Source organism: Schistocerca serialis, chromosome 3, assembly GCF_023864345.2.
Source record: "Schistocerca serialis cubense isolate TAMUIC-IGC-003099 chromosome 3, iqSchSeri2.2, whole genome shotgun sequence".
Lineage (NCBI taxonomy): Eukaryota > Metazoa > Arthropoda > Insecta > Orthoptera > Acrididae > Schistocerca > Schistocerca serialis.
The window spans coordinates 265,109,214-265,127,752 of NC_064640.1; the positions used below are offsets into that span (position 1 = coordinate 265,109,214).

At 37.9% G+C, this 18,539-nt stretch overlaps 1 protein-coding gene across 1 annotated transcript in view; it reads right to left on the bottom strand.

The window, feature by feature from the left end:
- Positions 1–5,132: 5,132 nt before the first annotated feature.
- LOC126470041 (L-threonine ammonia-lyase) overlaps positions 5,133–18,539 on the bottom strand; it is a 217,972-nt gene continuing 204,565 nt past the window's right edge. Inside the window, exons 8-9 of the mRNA XM_050097537.1 lie at positions 12,056–12,281; positions 5,133–6,358 (exon numbers count right to left, since the gene is read on the bottom strand). Coding sequence (XP_049953494.1) covers positions 6,236–6,358; positions 12,056–12,281 — 349 coding nt within the window. The 3' untranslated portion in view covers positions 5,133–6,235. The remainder of the gene's footprint in view (positions 6,359–12,055; positions 12,282–18,539) is intronic.

Consider the following 18,539-nt stretch of genomic DNA (forward strand, 5'->3'; position numbering starts at 1 on the left):
TTTCTCCAACCACTTGGACCTTTCTTTGCTCAAACACTCCATGATAAGCTGCTACTAGAAAGGGAACAAGTTTGTTCCCATATTCTGTGTATAACCCTACAGGTATCACATCAGGTCCAGGCACCCTAGAACTGTCTAGCAATTTTAGTTGATTGTCTTTTCTCACTTCAACAGTGAAACAACAGGAAAGGAGCCAATTCAGTATTTTAACTCTCTGTCTATCATATTATGTTTCATTTCCAGTATGATCACTGAATTACTGAAAAGATTATTTCCATCTGTTTACTGATCTTATGCAAGACAAAATTATCTTAGGATTGTAGGTCACACCACTTGGCAAAATTTTACATTATAACTAATTGCATTTCTTTTCTTTCCATCTAGTTTTTGCTTCTTTCTACTTTTGTCCATTAACAAGGCTTTGACTTGATGAATCTCTCTATGCTATCATATACACACTAATTTTTCAACATAACTATTTAACAATGGTAGGTGGTTTTCATTCTTCACTTCCTTACTTAGTTAATATTGGCTGAAAATGTTTTGAACAATACTCATGAATTTTATTGGTTTGTACTTAACTTCTTAATCCCCTGAGCTGAATATTTAGTATTGAGAGCTAAGGTACTCTGTAATTTAATAATATATGTAAAGTTCTGGTTGAGAATTAGGAATTATGTAGAAACAAAGGAGACAACTCACTGAAAGGCAGAAGTGCTGCACTGTCGATAGGTCCATAAACAAAAGGTAGAGGGTGAGGTGAGGAGTGGAGAGAGGCAGGAGGTAGGGAGAGGGTTGGGCAGAGGTGTTTAGCAGCTCGTGGGAGAGTAGGGAGCTGTATGTGAGCTAGCTAGGGTGCAGGTAGAGGGGTCAGGAGGCAGACAGCAGGGCACATGGTTTCACAGACAAGGGCATAATACAGCAGCACACAACACATGAATTGCGTGGGGGTACTGAGGCAGGGGTTGGTGCACACACACACACGATTCAGAGAGTGGGGGGGTGGGGGGGGGTGGCAGTGAGATACATTAGGTTTAGGCCATTTAATTTACAGGAATGAAGGCTGTGCTCTAAGGATATCTCCCATCTGTGCAACTCCGAAAAGCTTGTGGTGGTGGGGATAATCCAGATGACATAGGTTGTGAAGCAGCTATTGAAATCTTGCATGTTGTGTTCTGCTGCATGTTGTGCCACTGGGTGGTCCATCTTGTTCTTGGCAACAGCTTGGCAGTGGCCATTAATTCTAGCTGACAGCTGGTTGGTTATCATCAAAATGTAAAATGCTGTGCAGTGGTTGCAGCAGAGTTAGTATATAACATGGTAACTTTCATAGGTGGCCAGATCTCTGATGTGGTAGGATAAGCCTGTGATGTCACAGGAGTAGGTGTTCCTGGGTGGGTGGATGGGGCAGGTCTTCCACCCGAGTCTTCCACAAGGGTGTATGATCCCTGTGGCAAGGGACTAGGAGTGGGAGTGGCATAGGAATGGACTAGGAGGTTGTGAAGGTCAGGTGGGTGTTGGAACACCACTTTGGGAGGGAATAGAAGTATCTTGAGTAGGATGTCCCTCATTTCAGTGCATGATGATTGATAATCAAAGCCCAGACCAAAGGATGTGGTTCAGTTGTTCCAGTCCCAGGTGATATTGGGTGACAAGGGGCTGCTTCTCTATGTTCATTTCTTGGGATGGATGCAAGTATCAGGGGTGTGTGGGGATATGGAAAGGGAGATGTGTTTGTGAATTAGGTATGGAGGGTACTGCCTGTCTGTGAAGGGCTTTGTAAGGCCTTCAGGGTGAGGGAGTTCTCATCATTGCAGATACATCTACCACTGGTACCCAGAGTGTATGGGAGGGATTTATTGGTGTGAAAGGGGTGGCAGCTGCCAAAGTGAGGGTACTGTTGGTGATTGGTGGACTTGATGTGGACTGAGATGTGGAGAGCAGATCGACATCTAGGAATGTTGCACAATAAGTGGAGGAGGACCAGGTGAAGTGGATGATAGAGAAGGCATTAAGGTTGTGGATGAATGAGGATAAGGTGTCCTGACCTTGGGTCTAGATTATAAGAATGTCATCAATAAACCTGAATCAGATCAGGGGTTTAGGGTCTTAGGAAGCTAGGAATATTTCCTTTACATGGCCCATGAAGAGGTTGGCATAGGATAGTCCCATGTAGGTGCTCATGGATGTGCTATGAATTTATTTGTATACCTTCCCTTCAAAGGTGAAGTAGTTATGAGTTAGGATGTGGGTGGTTAGGTGCACAAGGAATGAAGTGGCTGGTTTGGGATCTGCAGAGGTAGTGTTCAATCACAGCAAGACCATGGGTATGAGTGGTGTTGGTGTACAAGGAGGTTGCATCAACAGTGATGAGTGAGGACCCAGAAGGTAAGAATGTGGAGATGGTGGAGAGCCAGTGCCGGAAGTGGTTCGTATCTTTAATGTAGGGGGCTAGGTTTTGGACAATTGGTTGCAGATGTTGGTCAACAAGGGCCAAGATTCTTTTGGCGGGGACACTGTAACCAGCCAGAAAGGGATGTCCAGGATTGTTAGGTTTGTGGATTTTGTGGAGCATGTAGAAGTTGGGTATGTGGGCAGTTGTTGGGGTGAGTAGGGAGATGGATTCAGGGGAGAGGTTCTAGGAAGGGTCTGGGGATTTCAACAGAGATTGGAGGTTATGTTGGACTTCTGGGATTATACTCACCAGGGGCCAGGGAAGAGCTGGAAGTCAACTGAGCATAATGTAGGGAGACAAGCATGAGCATGTGAATATGTGTGTGTGTGTGTGTGTGTGTGTGTGTGTGTGTGTGTGTGTGTGGTGTGTGCATGTTTTTCCTATAAGCTTGAAAAAGGAAATTCATTACAAAAGCCAGCAAAGCTCTTTACTTTTTGTTTGTGGACCTATTGATGATGCAGCACTTTTGCCTTTCAGTGAGTTGTCTCCTTTATTCCTAAATAATTCCTAATTCTCAACCAGAACTTTCTATACAATATTACAATCCTAGTGGCTCCCTTCCATTCAAACCTTGTGTCATCCGACCTTTGTTATTGTTTCCTCTATCTAGCCACCCTCTCTTGTCCATCTGTTTCTTTTTCCCTTACTTTCTTCCCTCTCACATTTATGACACACCCCGTAATGGTTGTGACACATGTGGTGGCATGGGACTTTTGTTACACTCTGTAGATGATGAATGTCATCATCTGCACCCTAGTTACCACGTACTGTGTACTAGTGCTTGGCAACCTCCCTCTGTGGGACTAAATAGTTCAATGGATACATACTGAGACTAGAGATGTGGATTTCAAGTGGCATATATAACTGAATTTTACCAAAAATCATCTACTCTTGTTCCACCAACATCGTCACCTAGTACAATTTCACCAACTAAGAACAAAAAACAACACGTTTCATCAATGGAGTGCAGAAATTAAATACTTCAGGCATGTAAAATTCCTAGGGGTAGAACTTAATGATGACATGTAATGGAAAATATAGATTGATGAGACAATTAGAAAAGTACATATAATGAATGACTCTAACGCTCTGAAGAACCAAAGAAACTGGTACACCTGCTTAATATCATGTAGAGTCCCCGCAAGCATGCAGAAGTGCCACAACACAACATGGCATGGACTCGACTAATGTCTGAAGTAATGCTGGAGGGAACTGACACTATGAATCCTGCAGGGCTGTCTATAAATTCGTAAGAGTATGAGGGGGTGTAGATCTCTTCTGAACAGCACATTGCAAGGCATCCCAGATATGCTCAATAATGTTCATATCTGGGGAGTTTGGTGACCAGCAGTGTTTAAACTCAGAAAAGGTTTACTGTAGCAATTCTGTATGTGTGCTATATCACATTGTCCTGCTGAAATTGCCCAAGTCTGATGGAATACACAATGGACATGAATGGATGCAGGTGATCAGACAGGATGCTTATGTACATGTCACCTGTCAGAGTTGTATCTGGATATATCAGGGATCCCTTATCACTACAACTGTACATGCCCCACACCATTACAGAGCCTCCACCCACTTGAACAGTCCGCTGCTGACATGCAGGGTCCATGCATTCATGAGGATGTCTCCATACCCGTACACATCCATCCAATTGATACAATTTGAAACGAGACTCGTCCGACTGGGCAACATGTTTCCAGTCATCAACAGTCCAATGTTGGTGTTGATGGTCCCAGGCAAGGTGTAAAGCTTTGTGTCATGCAGTCATCAAGGGTACACAAGTGGGCCTTTGTCTCCGAAAGCCTATATCAATGATGTTATGATGAATGGTTCACATGCTGACACTTGTTGGTGGACCAGGATTGAAATCTGCAGCAAGTAACAGAAGGGTTGCACTTCTGTCACATTGAATAATTCTCTTCAGTCATCATTGGTCATCTTTTTCCAGCTACAATGACGTCAGAGATTTGATGTATTACTGGATTCTTGATATTCACATTACAATAATGAAATGGTTTCACGGGAAAATCCCCAGTTCATTGCTAACTTGGACATGTTGTGTCCCATTGCTCGTGTGCCGTCTATAACACCATGTTCAAACACAGTTAAATCTTGATAACCTGCAATTGTAGCAGCATTAACCAATCTAACAACTGTGTCAGACACTTGTTGTCTTATGTAGACATTGCTGACTGCATTGCCGTATTCTGCCTGTATACATACCTCTGTATATGAATATGCATGCCTATACCAGTTTCTTTGGCACTTCAGTGTAATATTACATTCTTTTATGGGGTAAGTCCAGAGACAACAAACCCATCGTTACATACAGGGCCAGTGCGTGGTTTGCATCAGAGTACCATCACAAAAGATGGTGCTTTTGATTATAGCAAACTCAGACAGATGGTAAGATTGTGTGGTTTTGCATCAAAACTGATTTTTAAATTCAACCAGTCATTACCTTACCTTAGTTAAGACACAAAGTTTATCCTGGAAATCTATAGAACACATCCTCTTGTGCCAAAAATGAGACAGACAATTAATGTGATTGGTTCTAATATCACTATTATTATTTATCACTAACTCACAATCATTCACTTGTCATTAATGAGATGATTAAACCAGTCTTACAATTCAGGATACATTCAATTTGGAGCACCTGTACAATTAAACAGCAATAAATTACTGAAATATATAAGATTAATACATAGCTCATTGAATGAAAAATAGGCTTTAATAGTTGATTCAGTTCAGTGCAGTACCTACTTAAATTTAAAAAAATGTTTGCACTAGTAATGACAGCACTATCTTGTTTAGCTATACATCTAGCCATTCTGCACATCTATTCCCTGACATCAATGTAAATATTAATTAATTAAATACAGAGTTCACAATCTTAGAACATTGTATTCTGAACTTTTTTCTAGTCTTTTCCAGTTACAAGGATTGTACTTCAGGAGGTAACACATTAAAGGTTATCATGGTCAGTACTAGAAAGTTTTCTCACTCAGTACAGCAGATGAAAATAGATTGCTAATGCCATACTCTGCAGAACATGTGAATATTGATATCTGCAGCTAGTTATTGTGGGCCAAAACTGGTAATTATAATTAAAAGAGAAAGAATGCTGCTGGGGCTTCATTTCATTACTGAACATAATCAGTAGTTACAGAAGTTAAATTAAATGAATTCAATTAATTGTTTTATATTGTTACCCTTTGCCTTCTTAATTTCATAAAATTGTGCCACGTTTGCTGGTACACATGTGAAAAACTAGAAAATATCTCCAAACCTCATAAAACACAAGTCTTTATTGACACTGATGGATCAGTAGCTGTCACACATATATATGACACTATTAATTATAATGGAATTCACATAACACTTAATATTAAGATATGGATGAAGGAATTTATTTCACATGATCAACAATTCTTGGATACAATTTGTTTCCAGGCACATGCTGGTAGATCATAAATATGTTTTTTATTTCATTTAGTTTCAAAAGTGTGAATTTTAGGTAACTCTGTCTAGACATTCATGCAACAAACTGAAGAATATTGTTGTTGTGACTCATGGTTACACATCAAAATTATTTTTACTTTCAGTTTAATTGTGTGATTATGTTTCCTGCCAGGGTTAAGACTACTTGCTAAATAGTGTAGGTGCAAAACGAAACTCTTGCAGTAATTAAGAAATATAACAGTACTCTGAAAGCAATACTCAAAACAAAAACAATTTAGCTGGTTTTTTTATGTCACTTCATGTACACTCCTATGGCTCTGGAAGTCCCGCTGTAGGTATATCACCGAACACCACCTTCTCATAATTCTTGTACAATGTTTCCCTTAGCTGGCTGGCATGTTGCATATCTCTGGTTTCACATACAACTTTCACCTGAAAGCAGAGCTTCTTTAAGCATTTCTTAAAATTTGTTCATTCATTTAAACAAAATCATATTCCATAAACCCCATATTGAAGGAAAGCTTGCAGGGATGTGGAATGAGGCAAGTTATACATAAACAGGCAGAAACAGTCTGTGCAAGTGATATAAAGCAGATCCGTACTAGCATCAAATTATAATTAATTTTAATCTACTCACATTGATAATTATGTAAATTACTTCTAGATTGCTGGATATATGTTTATATATATTAGAAATTGCTAATTTGATAAAGATCACTGCTGCTCCTTGTATTTTAATACTTTTAGCTGCTGCTTTTATATGACACTTTGAACAAAGCATTTACCTAACTTCATACATACCACTATCACTGTCTATACACTATCAATGTCAATAACTTTTTAATATATACATTAGAATTTTGCAGAATTTTTAACCCTGAGTGCAAATATTCTGATAAACTGGAAAAGAGTTGCTAATAAGATAGACTTCCACTTTATTTTTGAATCTCTGTGTTCTTTCCACTCCCCCACAGGTGTCTACTGGTAACCCGTTATAGACTTATGTGCCATAGTATAGAGCCCCATTCTAAACCCTGGGTAGGGGTATATAGTCTAATGGGTATTATTTTCCTTCCAGTAATTTTGTTGTGAATTACACAGTTCATTTGAATTCATTCTTGATATCCTCTATAAATACCAGTGGGGAGTATATGTAGTGTCATATAAGTGTAAGAATCACCATGGCCCTGAAGAAGTCGTTGCAAGATGTTCAGTTAACAACATCACACAGTATACATGCTTCTGTAGAATAAATGCTTTTTTATGTCAGTTGCATTGCCCCAGAAAATTATGCTATTACATCTGCAAGTCTACACTACTAGAAAGATTTCTACATGCTAAGCAGGCAGAACTGAGTTTTTTGTTAACTTATCTGCCTGCTGATGCCAACTCAGTTTATTATTCATCAGGATGCCTAGAATCTCAACACATGAAGCCTCATTAAGCGTGTGCTCATTGGTATCTACTTCTGGTACATGAAATTCATTCTTAAATTTGTAACTGCATGATATGAATCTTTCTAACATCCAGGGTTAACATGATTGCTGTGAATCCATTGTAAGCCAGTTCCATTATTCTCCTGGAGATATTCAGGCCCCCTATTGATATACATTTATCAAGAGAAAACAATACAATGTCCCATGCAAATTATAGATGTAGGCCAATAACATCAACAACAGGAGAAGAACAGGTGCCAAACCCTTTGGGAAACCATATTTAATGTTTCTCAACTCCAAATTTACTCTTATTTCCTTCCTGTTATTTTCTGATGTAACACACTGCTTTTATTGTCAAAAGAAGGCTCCATTCATGCTAGGGGAATGTCTTTAATGCCATAGAATTTAATAGCCCCTAGCATAATTTTATAATCCACACAATCAAAGGCCTAGAGAAGATCACAAAAAATGCCAAAAGGTGAGTTTTCCTGTTTAGTTCTGTCACAATTGAATTTGTGAGATCATATACTGCTCTCTCAATAGATAAGCCATTATTGAAGCCAAACTGAGTTGTTGTTAAAATTTTATTCTCAGAAAAATGGTTCATTATTTTGTTGTAAGCTTCCATTTCAAAAAATGCTGAGAACACAGGAAGGAAGGAGCTGTGTCTATCATTAAATGTCACTTCCTAGTCTCCACATTTATAAATGAGTGTTACCACCACAAACTTCAGAATTTCAGAAAATACACCTTGACTGGTTACCTCAAAGTCAGCATAAGATTTTTAGTAGTTTGGTTTTATGTAACATGAAAATCTAAAGTGTAACTGCTTTTCATTAACATAATGTCTTTCATTATCTCAGTAATAGGCAATATGGCAAAACTAATGTCTTGTGCTGAAGAATTCTATGTCTGTCTAAGTAAGTCTAATGGATCTGCTTTTGGCAGTCAATTTTTGTCATTGTGACATTAGGTATTGTTAAGAAAAATAAACTGACTTTAGTAGCAAATGTTTTGAAAGATTGTCTTTCTCACTCCTACTATCATCAGAGGTTGAATATCATTTGCATTGTCAAATTTATTCTTCGGTAAGCTTCTTATTTTTCATCCAGTAAATTCTTTCCAAATACTGTAATTGAGTCATCATTTACGATTATGTGAAAGTGTACTTTCATCTTCTTAGTTGAACCTGACTGATGAGGATGCTTTACTGTTGCTATCTGACCATCATTCTCAGCTATAAACCATTGGTTATGGAGTTCACATCTATTTCATGAATGACAGTTGGATTTAGAAATAGACTGTCATGTGCTTTTACAATATGTCATATTGTAGTTGGTAATGCTCCTGTGGAGATCAAACCTAAAACAGGTCTCTCTTGCCAATAAAAAACTGCTCTTATTATGTGATGAAGGAAATAAATCTCAGTGATAACAGCAGTTGTACTGAATTCAAGATACCATTAGTATTAAATTCTTCTTATTTCATCAAAATGTCATGGATCTAACTTTGAGCAACTGTTTGATGACATATGTGATACCAATGCACGAAACAGTGCCCATATACTATGTTTTAGTGCATGCATCGAAGGGGAAGAAATGAGTTGATGAAACTGCTTGGATACAGCACAGTTCAATACTATATCAGAAACAGAATTGAAAAGAGTGTCATAGTAATTTATGTTAAATATGATGTAATATTTAAGCCTATTGATGTAAACAATTATTTCAATAATGCCTCTAAAAGGTACAGCCATCTTAATCTGTTGCCCTTGATTTCCAAAACTAGATCAGTAGGCTATAACCACATAGTTCTTCCAGTTCATTCTTTTCTGTATTCTCCATTGCCCTGCCTCACTCCTTCAAAAATCTTTCTTAATATTTTCCTATCCCATCTTCTGAGGAATGCCTCTTCTGCCACAGTCATTGTCCATGTTTCTGAGCCATGCACTACCACTGGCCTTAAAACAATTTGGTAGACAGTCACCTTCAATTTTCTGCTCAGGCTATGTGACCCAATAATCTTAATTAGGACCCAGTAAGCTCTGATTCCAATGGCAATGCTTGTATTTATTCATATACATCTACGTGATAACTCTTCAATTCACAATTAAGTTCCTGGCAGAGGGTTCATGAAAGCACCATCAAGTTATTTCTCTACCATTCCACTCCCTAACAGCATGCAGGAAAAATGGAAACTTAAATCTTTTTATTTTACTATGATGACCATTTCTCACTATGTAGGTTGGTGCATTTGGAGGATGAAGTTGTAGTTGAAACTTCATGAGGAGATCCTGTAACAATGAAGAAGCCGTTGTTTTAATAATTGCTATCCGATTTTGCATATCATATCTGTGGCACTCTCTCCCTATATTTATGATAATATAAATAACAAGCTGCCCTTCTTTAAACTTTTTCAGTGTCCTCCATCTGTCCTATCCAATACGGATCACACACCACACAGTGATACTCCACAAGAGGATGGACAAGCATAGTTTACACAGTCTCTTTAGTAGACTTGAATTTTCTAGGTGTTCTGCCAATAAATCAGTCTTTGGTTCACTTTCCCCACAATATTATCTATGTGATCATTCAAAGTTATGTAATTCATAATTCTAATCCCTAAGTATTTAGTTGAATTCACAGTCTTAGATTTGTGTGATATATGGTGTGATCCAAATTTAGTAGATTCCTTTCACTACTCATGAGGATGAATTCACACTTATTTTGATCCAGTTTCCACTTTTTGTACCATATAGGTATCTTGTCTAAATCATTTTGCAATTGTTTGTGATCATCTGACGATTTTACAAGATGATATTGACAATATCATGTGTAAATAATACAAGAGGGATGCTCAGATTGTCTCACCAATCATTTATAAAGACCAGGAACAGCAGAGGACCTAAAACACTTCCTTGGTGAATACCAGATATTTCTTCTGTTTTACTCAATGACTTTCCATCAATTACTATGAACTGTGACCTTTCTATCAGAACATCATGAACCCAGTTGCACAACTGAAATGATACTCCGTAAGCATGCAGTTTGGTTAGAGGTTGCTTCTGAGGAATGGAGTCAAAAGCCTTTTGTAAATCTAAAAATATGCAGTCAATTTGACATCCCCTGTTCACAGCACTCATTAGTTCATAGGAATAAAGAGCTAGTAGTGTTTCAGAAGAATAATATTTTCTGAATCTGTGTTGACTATTTGTCAAGAAATCTTTTTCTTTGGGGTAATTTGTAATGTTCAAATGCTCTATATGTTCCAAAACTTTACTGCAATTTCTTCAATTACATTGTTATCATTGGTTAAAAGCTCTCTCAAGTACTGGAATTTCTCACATCTCTCATAGTTGGCTCCATGCACCTCTCTTTAACAGCAGCAAAGAGATGCTGCATTTTGGTACCATTTACTTGAAGCCCCAACTGTTCTGCCTCATTTTCTGTTCTGCCAAATCCTTCTTCCAGCTCTTTCAATCTTCCAGATAGGATACAAACATCATCAGCATATGCTAGGTTTTGATTCATGTGGTTAAACTTGAGTAGCTCATGTACCAGCACATTCAAACAGCTAGGCATCCTCATCGTGATTTCTCAGTACATTACCTCTCTTGTCTTTTACTGTCAAGAATTTTGGCTTGTTCAAATTGAACAATCTATATCTTAACCATAACATTAGAAATTATATCTTAACCATAACATTAGAAATAAGTATGATCCGTACTGAGAAAAGCATGAGCTGAGTCCAGAATGGGGTTAACTACTCTAGTACAAAGATGTATAATCCCCATCCAGCCAAGATAAACTCCATCACTACTGACCTAAACAAGTTTAAAAAACATCTAAAACAGTACCTCCTTGAAAATTTTTTCTGTTCCTCACAGGAATTTCATAATAATGTATAATCAGTGTCAATTATGATGTAACACATTGTAAAATATTTAATTTTAATGTCATTGTTAACCCTTAATCTTTATAAATGGAACTATTTTATGTAGAAATGAAAGATACATTGTAAAAGTATGAGATATTGTACAGCCTTGTGATTTATTTGCCATGTATCTATAGAAAATGAGGCAGATAAAATAAATACAAAAAGAAAATCATAACAGGAGATCAAAATTATGATCTGTCTAACATGACAATAACTAACCATCTCACTGAGGCACTGTGCTCACATTTTGGATGAGTAGGTTGCAAATCCATGTCCATCCAAATCCAACCATGCAGATTTAGGTTTTCCTAAATCTCTCTAAACTGATAAACGTGAGTGCCAGAATGGGCCAATTTCATTTCTCATTCTTGTCCAGTCTGACCTATTGTTCACATGTAGTTACCTTATTGTCAATAGCATGTTAAATTCTTATTTTTTTTCCTTCCTTTTGTGTGAATTTTATGTTGTAAACTATGCTCCAAATGTAAAATTGTTGGAAATCAAAATTTTGTTAGTGATATGATGATATCTGTTTAGGAACAAGAACAGCTAACATTCTGCCTGCAACTGATAACAGTTATTCTAGTTCTATTATAGGTCCATTTCTCATATCCATACATTACATTTTCTGTTCTTGAACTAGATGGTTTCCTTTCCTATTATGACTGCTAAAAATTCTGGAATGCCTGCAATTAGTAAATATTCAAGTAATGTACTGATTTATTATTGCATAATAGTACCTGAATATTTTACTTACCACAACACTAAATATGTCAGACTTTATCCATGCTCTTTCATGTATTATGTCTTTTATGGATACACCAAGTTTGGCCATTATGCGGCACAGCTCTGCAATCCCTCCTGGACGATCAGTAACCGTTACAGAGAATTTCACTAGTCTGCCATCTGCTGCAAGACCTCTTTCCAGACAGCGGCCCAAAATGGTAGTATCAATATTTCCACCACATAGAAGTAATACAATTCTGGAAAATCATTTCACAATATAACATTTGCTAAAGCTTGAACATGTTTAATTTAATTTAATTTTTTGTGGTGTTTTGGAAATTAGTGACCTGACTAATGTTATAGTTTCCTTAGGGGTTGTAATTTTGAAATTTGTGTCCAATGGTGTTGCTCACAGTGTCTGCTGAAGAAAATCTAAGGAAAATTTCTGTTTGTTTACTGTGTTCAAAATATTTGCTGTCATTGCGATGAAGTAATCATTGAATTTGCTGGCAAATGACTTCAATTTGTCATCATTCCTGCCACAGCTATTTTTCAGTAACTCAAATCCATATACACTGCTCATGTTTAATAATGTTCAAAACTGGCTTTATTATTGGAATGTATTATTTTTTGTGTATAGTGCATTTTCATAACAAAAAATGGGACAATTTTACAGTCTGGTTGTAAAGGAGTTTGAACTTGTGAGGAAGTAAGTATTACTTCTCTCTCACAATGTATATGTAGGCTAACCATGAATACAAGGGAGCAGGATTTTCCCCCTGTTCTGTGCTGAAGCCATTACAGGCTGCAACCCAGTAATGGCGGGTAGCAATTGGACAACAACACGCCACTGAGATCATTGTAATTAACCAATATCTAATATAGCTGATTGCATTGTCTGACAAAAAAAGAGAAGTACCCAGAAGATATGGCCAGATGTCAGCGGAACTTCATATATACATACACACACTCACACACACACACACACACATACACACACACACACACACATGCACACACGCGCGCGCACCATTGGTGGGTATGTTCGGTATGTAAATGATTAGAATTGGAATCCTCTGTGATGGGTAGCATGGCTAGCAAGTGTAGTAGTATTGTCTGTGTTTGTTAGCAGGCCTGGTAGGGTATACAAGGAACATGAAGAGCATCAGATGTTCAGTATCACTGTGACTGGCATTAAGATGCCACAAACTCATGTGAGACATTGTTGTCAGTAACTGACAAAGTTTAAAATGAGCCTTGTCATGGGTTACCATTTCACTGGCTGGTCAAATGGTACTGTATCCAGATTTTTGGGTCACTCAAATGTGACAATAACCAAGTGTCAGACTGCACCAAGCATGTCATAGTCCCTTCACATTTGCACCTCCCATCCAAGAACAAGTAACACACTCTCTGCAACACTGTCATCCTGCATGATTGCTTGGAGACTAGGAGCACACAGACAGGGGAATTAGCATCCTAATGGTTGTGCTTGGAGTGGTGCTATGACCAGGAAGCATAGGCTACTGATGAATGGTGTTTCTCCATGTTCAGCAATGAATCATGGTTCTGCACTATACCAAATGACCATTACAGCAGAGTGTGGTGGCAACCTGGAGAGAGGCCCCATTCTTCCATCATTTTGGAGAGGCACAGCAATGTTACTCCTGACATCATGGTGTATGGAGCCATAGGACATCTTGCTTCATCTTGTGTTACCTCTCATGCAACAATAACATGGTGCCACATTTCAACAGAACAATGCTCATCCACATATGTCACATGTCCCTGTGAACAATCTGTGCGATGGTGAGGTACTCCAATGGCCAGCAAGACCCTCATATCTGCCCCCATACAGTATGTGGGATCACTTCAGACATCAGCTCCATCCCAGAGCCAGTATCAAGGTCAACAAGGATCAGTTAAAACTGTAGGGCAAGCTTGCCTCAGGAGAGGACACAATGGCTTTATGACAAACTTTCCAGCCAAATCTGTGCAATCATCCAGGTCAGAGGGGTTGCAACATGATACTGATAAGTGAGCTCATAATGCCATGTTCCTTGTAAATTTGACTCAATTTCATAATCACTGAAACAACATCACATTTCCTCTCAGCCTATGAAGTTTCATTTCGTTTCCTCATCCCCTTGTGGGTACTTCACTTTTTTTATTAGGCAGCATGTGTTAATTTTATGTAATGCTGAGCTTGACTCCAGTTCATTCAGAAGTTTCCAATAAATCTAGTTTTTCAGGTCTGCATTCCAGTGAAAATGAAAGCCACAAATTAAAAATTTTAATAGTGTGTGTAGTCAAGTATAAGATCATCATATTGAGGTCCTTGTTTAAATCTTCATTGTTTTCTGAATTAGTTCACGAAATTAATTAAACAAAAATTGTTTTTTTGCCTTGTTCCACAAATTTTATTATTTTTATTGTACAACCTAGGTTTTGGGCTGTAAATTCATTTTAACTACATTACTGATACCAAAGGCAATAAAGGAAAGATGAACATGGTGATAAGACAAAGATAAACCAATCAACTTCTTAATGTATCAATCCCTGGCTTCATGTAACATTACTTCAATGACAATTTTTTTGACAAATTACATGCAGAATTACACAATTCAGCAACTACACTAACATGACCAAATATATTTAGGAATAAAATGTGAAATCTACAAGAGAACTTTATAAATTTACAACCTCTTTGGCATAACTTAGAAATTAGAAAATTCAGTGTCATATTCTGTGTAAAAGGTAATAAAGCTGCACCTGTTTTTGAGTTTATAGATGTAATACTTTAAGGTGTAGAGTTTGGTGAATAGGTCACTTTGGAAGTAAAAAAGTAAAGTAAAATCACATGGCATGAATGGTTGTGAGACCCCAAAGGGCAGGTTCAGCCATCTAACTGGAAAAGTCTTCCCTATCCTCTACACCAGCAGGCATGTTTCTGGTATGAAGTATGAGAGCTGTGTATGTAAGTATATCTGTTAAGTGTGGAGTGTGTGTGGAGTGTGTGTGGAGTTGGTGTCATGCTCATGTTGGATGATGATGAAATAAGGAAGAGGGTCATACATGGTGCCAGCACATAGATTACTCCTCTTGAATAGCACCAAGGGAGCCTGGTGAGCTTATTGTCCCCATGTAACAGACACATAACCATCATAATGTCATATGTCCTCACTTGATGATATTGCAAAGAAGTGTGAAATTTAATCCAGAAGATTGGTGCAAAGACTGGTGATAAGAAACTTTATGGTACCACTTCTCCATCCTTTGTGGGCCAAATACTGGCAGTGAAAATGTCATCCACTACCAGGCTTCAAGACAGCTTACCCGCAAGTTGAGAGCAACTTCACAGGTGTGTATTAGGTGGGTACTTTGAAAGTAAATGTCTACTATCAGCTCCATTTCCAAATCACAGTCTATATAATTATATGGGTAGAGGTACCAAGTTCATTCACCTTATCAGGAGAACAGTCATCTGTAGTACAAGACATTCACATTGGTTTAAAATCCTAACTGGGAAAGGTATCCAAAATTTTTTGTTACAACCTATCCACACAGGCAAGAGCACTAACGTGCCTTCTTCCAGAACATGACAATGCAATTGTAGCCCCAGATTGAATCCACATTGTGGATTAGCAATGATGGCTGATGGTCTGGTCAGCCAGAAATGGCTTTTAGACAATTTACCACACTGAATTAGGTAAGTACTAGGCTGGTACCTGCATCCTATCACAAATACACACTACACTAACACTCAAAAAGTTATTACACATGAACATAAGATTTACACTGGTCACAGACATATGGGATATACAGATTCAATCCTAGGTAGAGTGATGGCATCAAGAATAGCATGTGGCTGCCAGACTCATCTGAAACTGCCAAAACCAATATATAATGATTCTAACTCTGTAGAGGTATATGAAAAGCGAAAGAAGAAGATTCAAAACTGAGGGTAGTTTAGTTATTCATCATCAAAAATAAAATAATGTCCCTTGGATGACTGTGTTTGAGAACCTGCAACTGTACTCAGGCTCGTTCACTACCTACTTTTCACATGGCTCATCTGCAAAGGGAGTTGGTAGTGAACAGTTGCATTTGCACCCCTAATACTGAGTCAGCTAGTCTTTGAACAGCAGTGAACTGAATACACAATTGTCTATACCACAACCTTGCACAAAGTGAGGTAGGTACACTTTACAAGTTCAAATTGAAACTTAGTTATATAAACAAAACAAAAAAATCTAACTTTGTGGTCATGCATATTAAAGTTCACAAATAAATCTGATCTGGATAAATAATAATCTGTGCAATTCACACACATGGCTTATTGTCTCACACCTACACACCTTCATGTTGTTCCTTTGCAGTTTATTCGCATACACTTGTGTCCATGCTTATACTCGCAGCACTTTGCCACTCCGAACTTATCACCACAATGGACAATGACCAAAGACCTCATATTTCCGCTCATATCCCCAGTCCTGAGTCAGGTCATGTGACAATAAACATGGCCACAATTCATTTACAATTTTTTATAAGATTTAAATACTTAAATCTAAATACATTATATAATTTTACACACATTTATCACCACATAGTTTTATAATTCGTTGCAATTAAAAAAAAAAAAAAAAAAAACACTATGCAACGGAACTATGATGCTCATCGAAACACAAAATAAGTATTTTCATGTCCATTTTGCATTACACTATTTTCACTCTGCATTTAATTGATAATTTTATTCTTAAGCTCGGAAAATTAAAATCAGAACTAATTTATGACATGCTATCAGATTTACATAATTAGAAATAACACCAAGTTTTGGCACAGTTTCACCCTCTCCCTTCATTTAATGACATCTTTGCATGAAATATGAGACATACAAATACTTGTCTGGCACTACAAAGATTGAAACTGAAAGGCGTCTTCATAATAAAATAATTACTTACTTTGAAGTTGTTCTAAACATCTTTATAACTTAATTCTACTATGAAACATTTTGATTGAAGTACATCAGCCCAACATACTTCTGCTGCTGTGCTTTAAATTTAAATTACGGACTACTTGGAAGAGCTCCATATTATCCCTTGTTACCTTACAAACTGTATTATCCTGTATAAGACAATGTTAATGTACATTAGAGATTTGTGGAATTGACTATATGAACATACTTTAAGGCCCATGACTTTGTCCAACCTGCAGTATTTTCTTTTGTTATTAACTTTTTCAGCTGTACGTATATTTGTCCTACAGGCCTCTCTATTGGACAAATCTACATTAAGAAAAGCTTAGTAAATTACCATCTATGTTTAATTTGACACTGTTATTATCCCTCTTCAAGCAAATACATGGTGTTCCTTTTCTTTATGTTCAGTGCTAGCTGGGAACCCAATGTTGCTGGGTATGCATTTATTCCTTGCCACTCTTTATGTACATCACCTCACACTCCCCTTCCCATCTCTGTCCATCTGCTCTTTCTTCCTCTGTGCATCTCCTTCTGCCCACTCTGTATCCCCCTCATCCTGTCTAAGTCAATCTCCTTCTGCACCCTCATTCTGTCTAACTCTTCCTCCCTCTTTGTCTGTCCACTTCCGTCCCCCCCTCTCTCCCTCTGTCCAACTCCTCCCCCATATCGGTGTCCATCTCTTCCTTCCCCTCTCTGTCTGTTCAACTCTTCCTCCTCCCCACCCCCTCCTTTCTCCATATTATCACCCTCGCCCCCATAGGAGGGTGCTGGTTCTTACCCCAACAATATTTCTTTCCAGACAGTAAGTAGCATGTGTACAAACTTTCGTTGAAATCGATCCAGGGGTTTATATGGAGATTTTTACCCATGTTTTTTCCCACATATTCATATGTCACATGTATTTAACATATTTCACATGTATTTACACACATGATGATGATGAGGTCCCATACTCTGAGGAGCGTAGGGAACAATGTGGGAGACCCGCACCACTGTACTAGGCAAGGTCCTAGTGGAGGTGGTTTGCCATTGCCTTCCTCCGACACACATATTTCACCTGTATCTCTAGTACATTTCGCATTGTAGTTTCATTTTCATGCAGCTCAATGTTTATGACATCATGTTCCCTGAGCTATGTGTCATACAATGGTATAATTTTGCAGGTACATCCAGTGATATACATGAACACTGGCTGTGAAATACATTGCAAATAGAGTTAGTAGGAAAGAAGTCAAATTAAAACATTATGCATGACAGAGCAGCTTTTCATGGATTTCAGTGTTTATGATGTCATATCTTCTGAACTGTTTGTCACACAATGATACATACACCAAGGTGACAAACGTATGGGATACCTTCTAATAACATGCTGGACCTCCTTTTGGCTGGTATAATGAAGCAACTCAACATGGTACGGACTCCAACAAGTCGTTGAAAGTTCCTTGCACAAATATTGAGCCATGCTGCCTCTATAGTCACCCATAATTCTGAAAGTGTTGCCAGTGCAGGATTTTGTGCATGAACTGACTTCTCAATT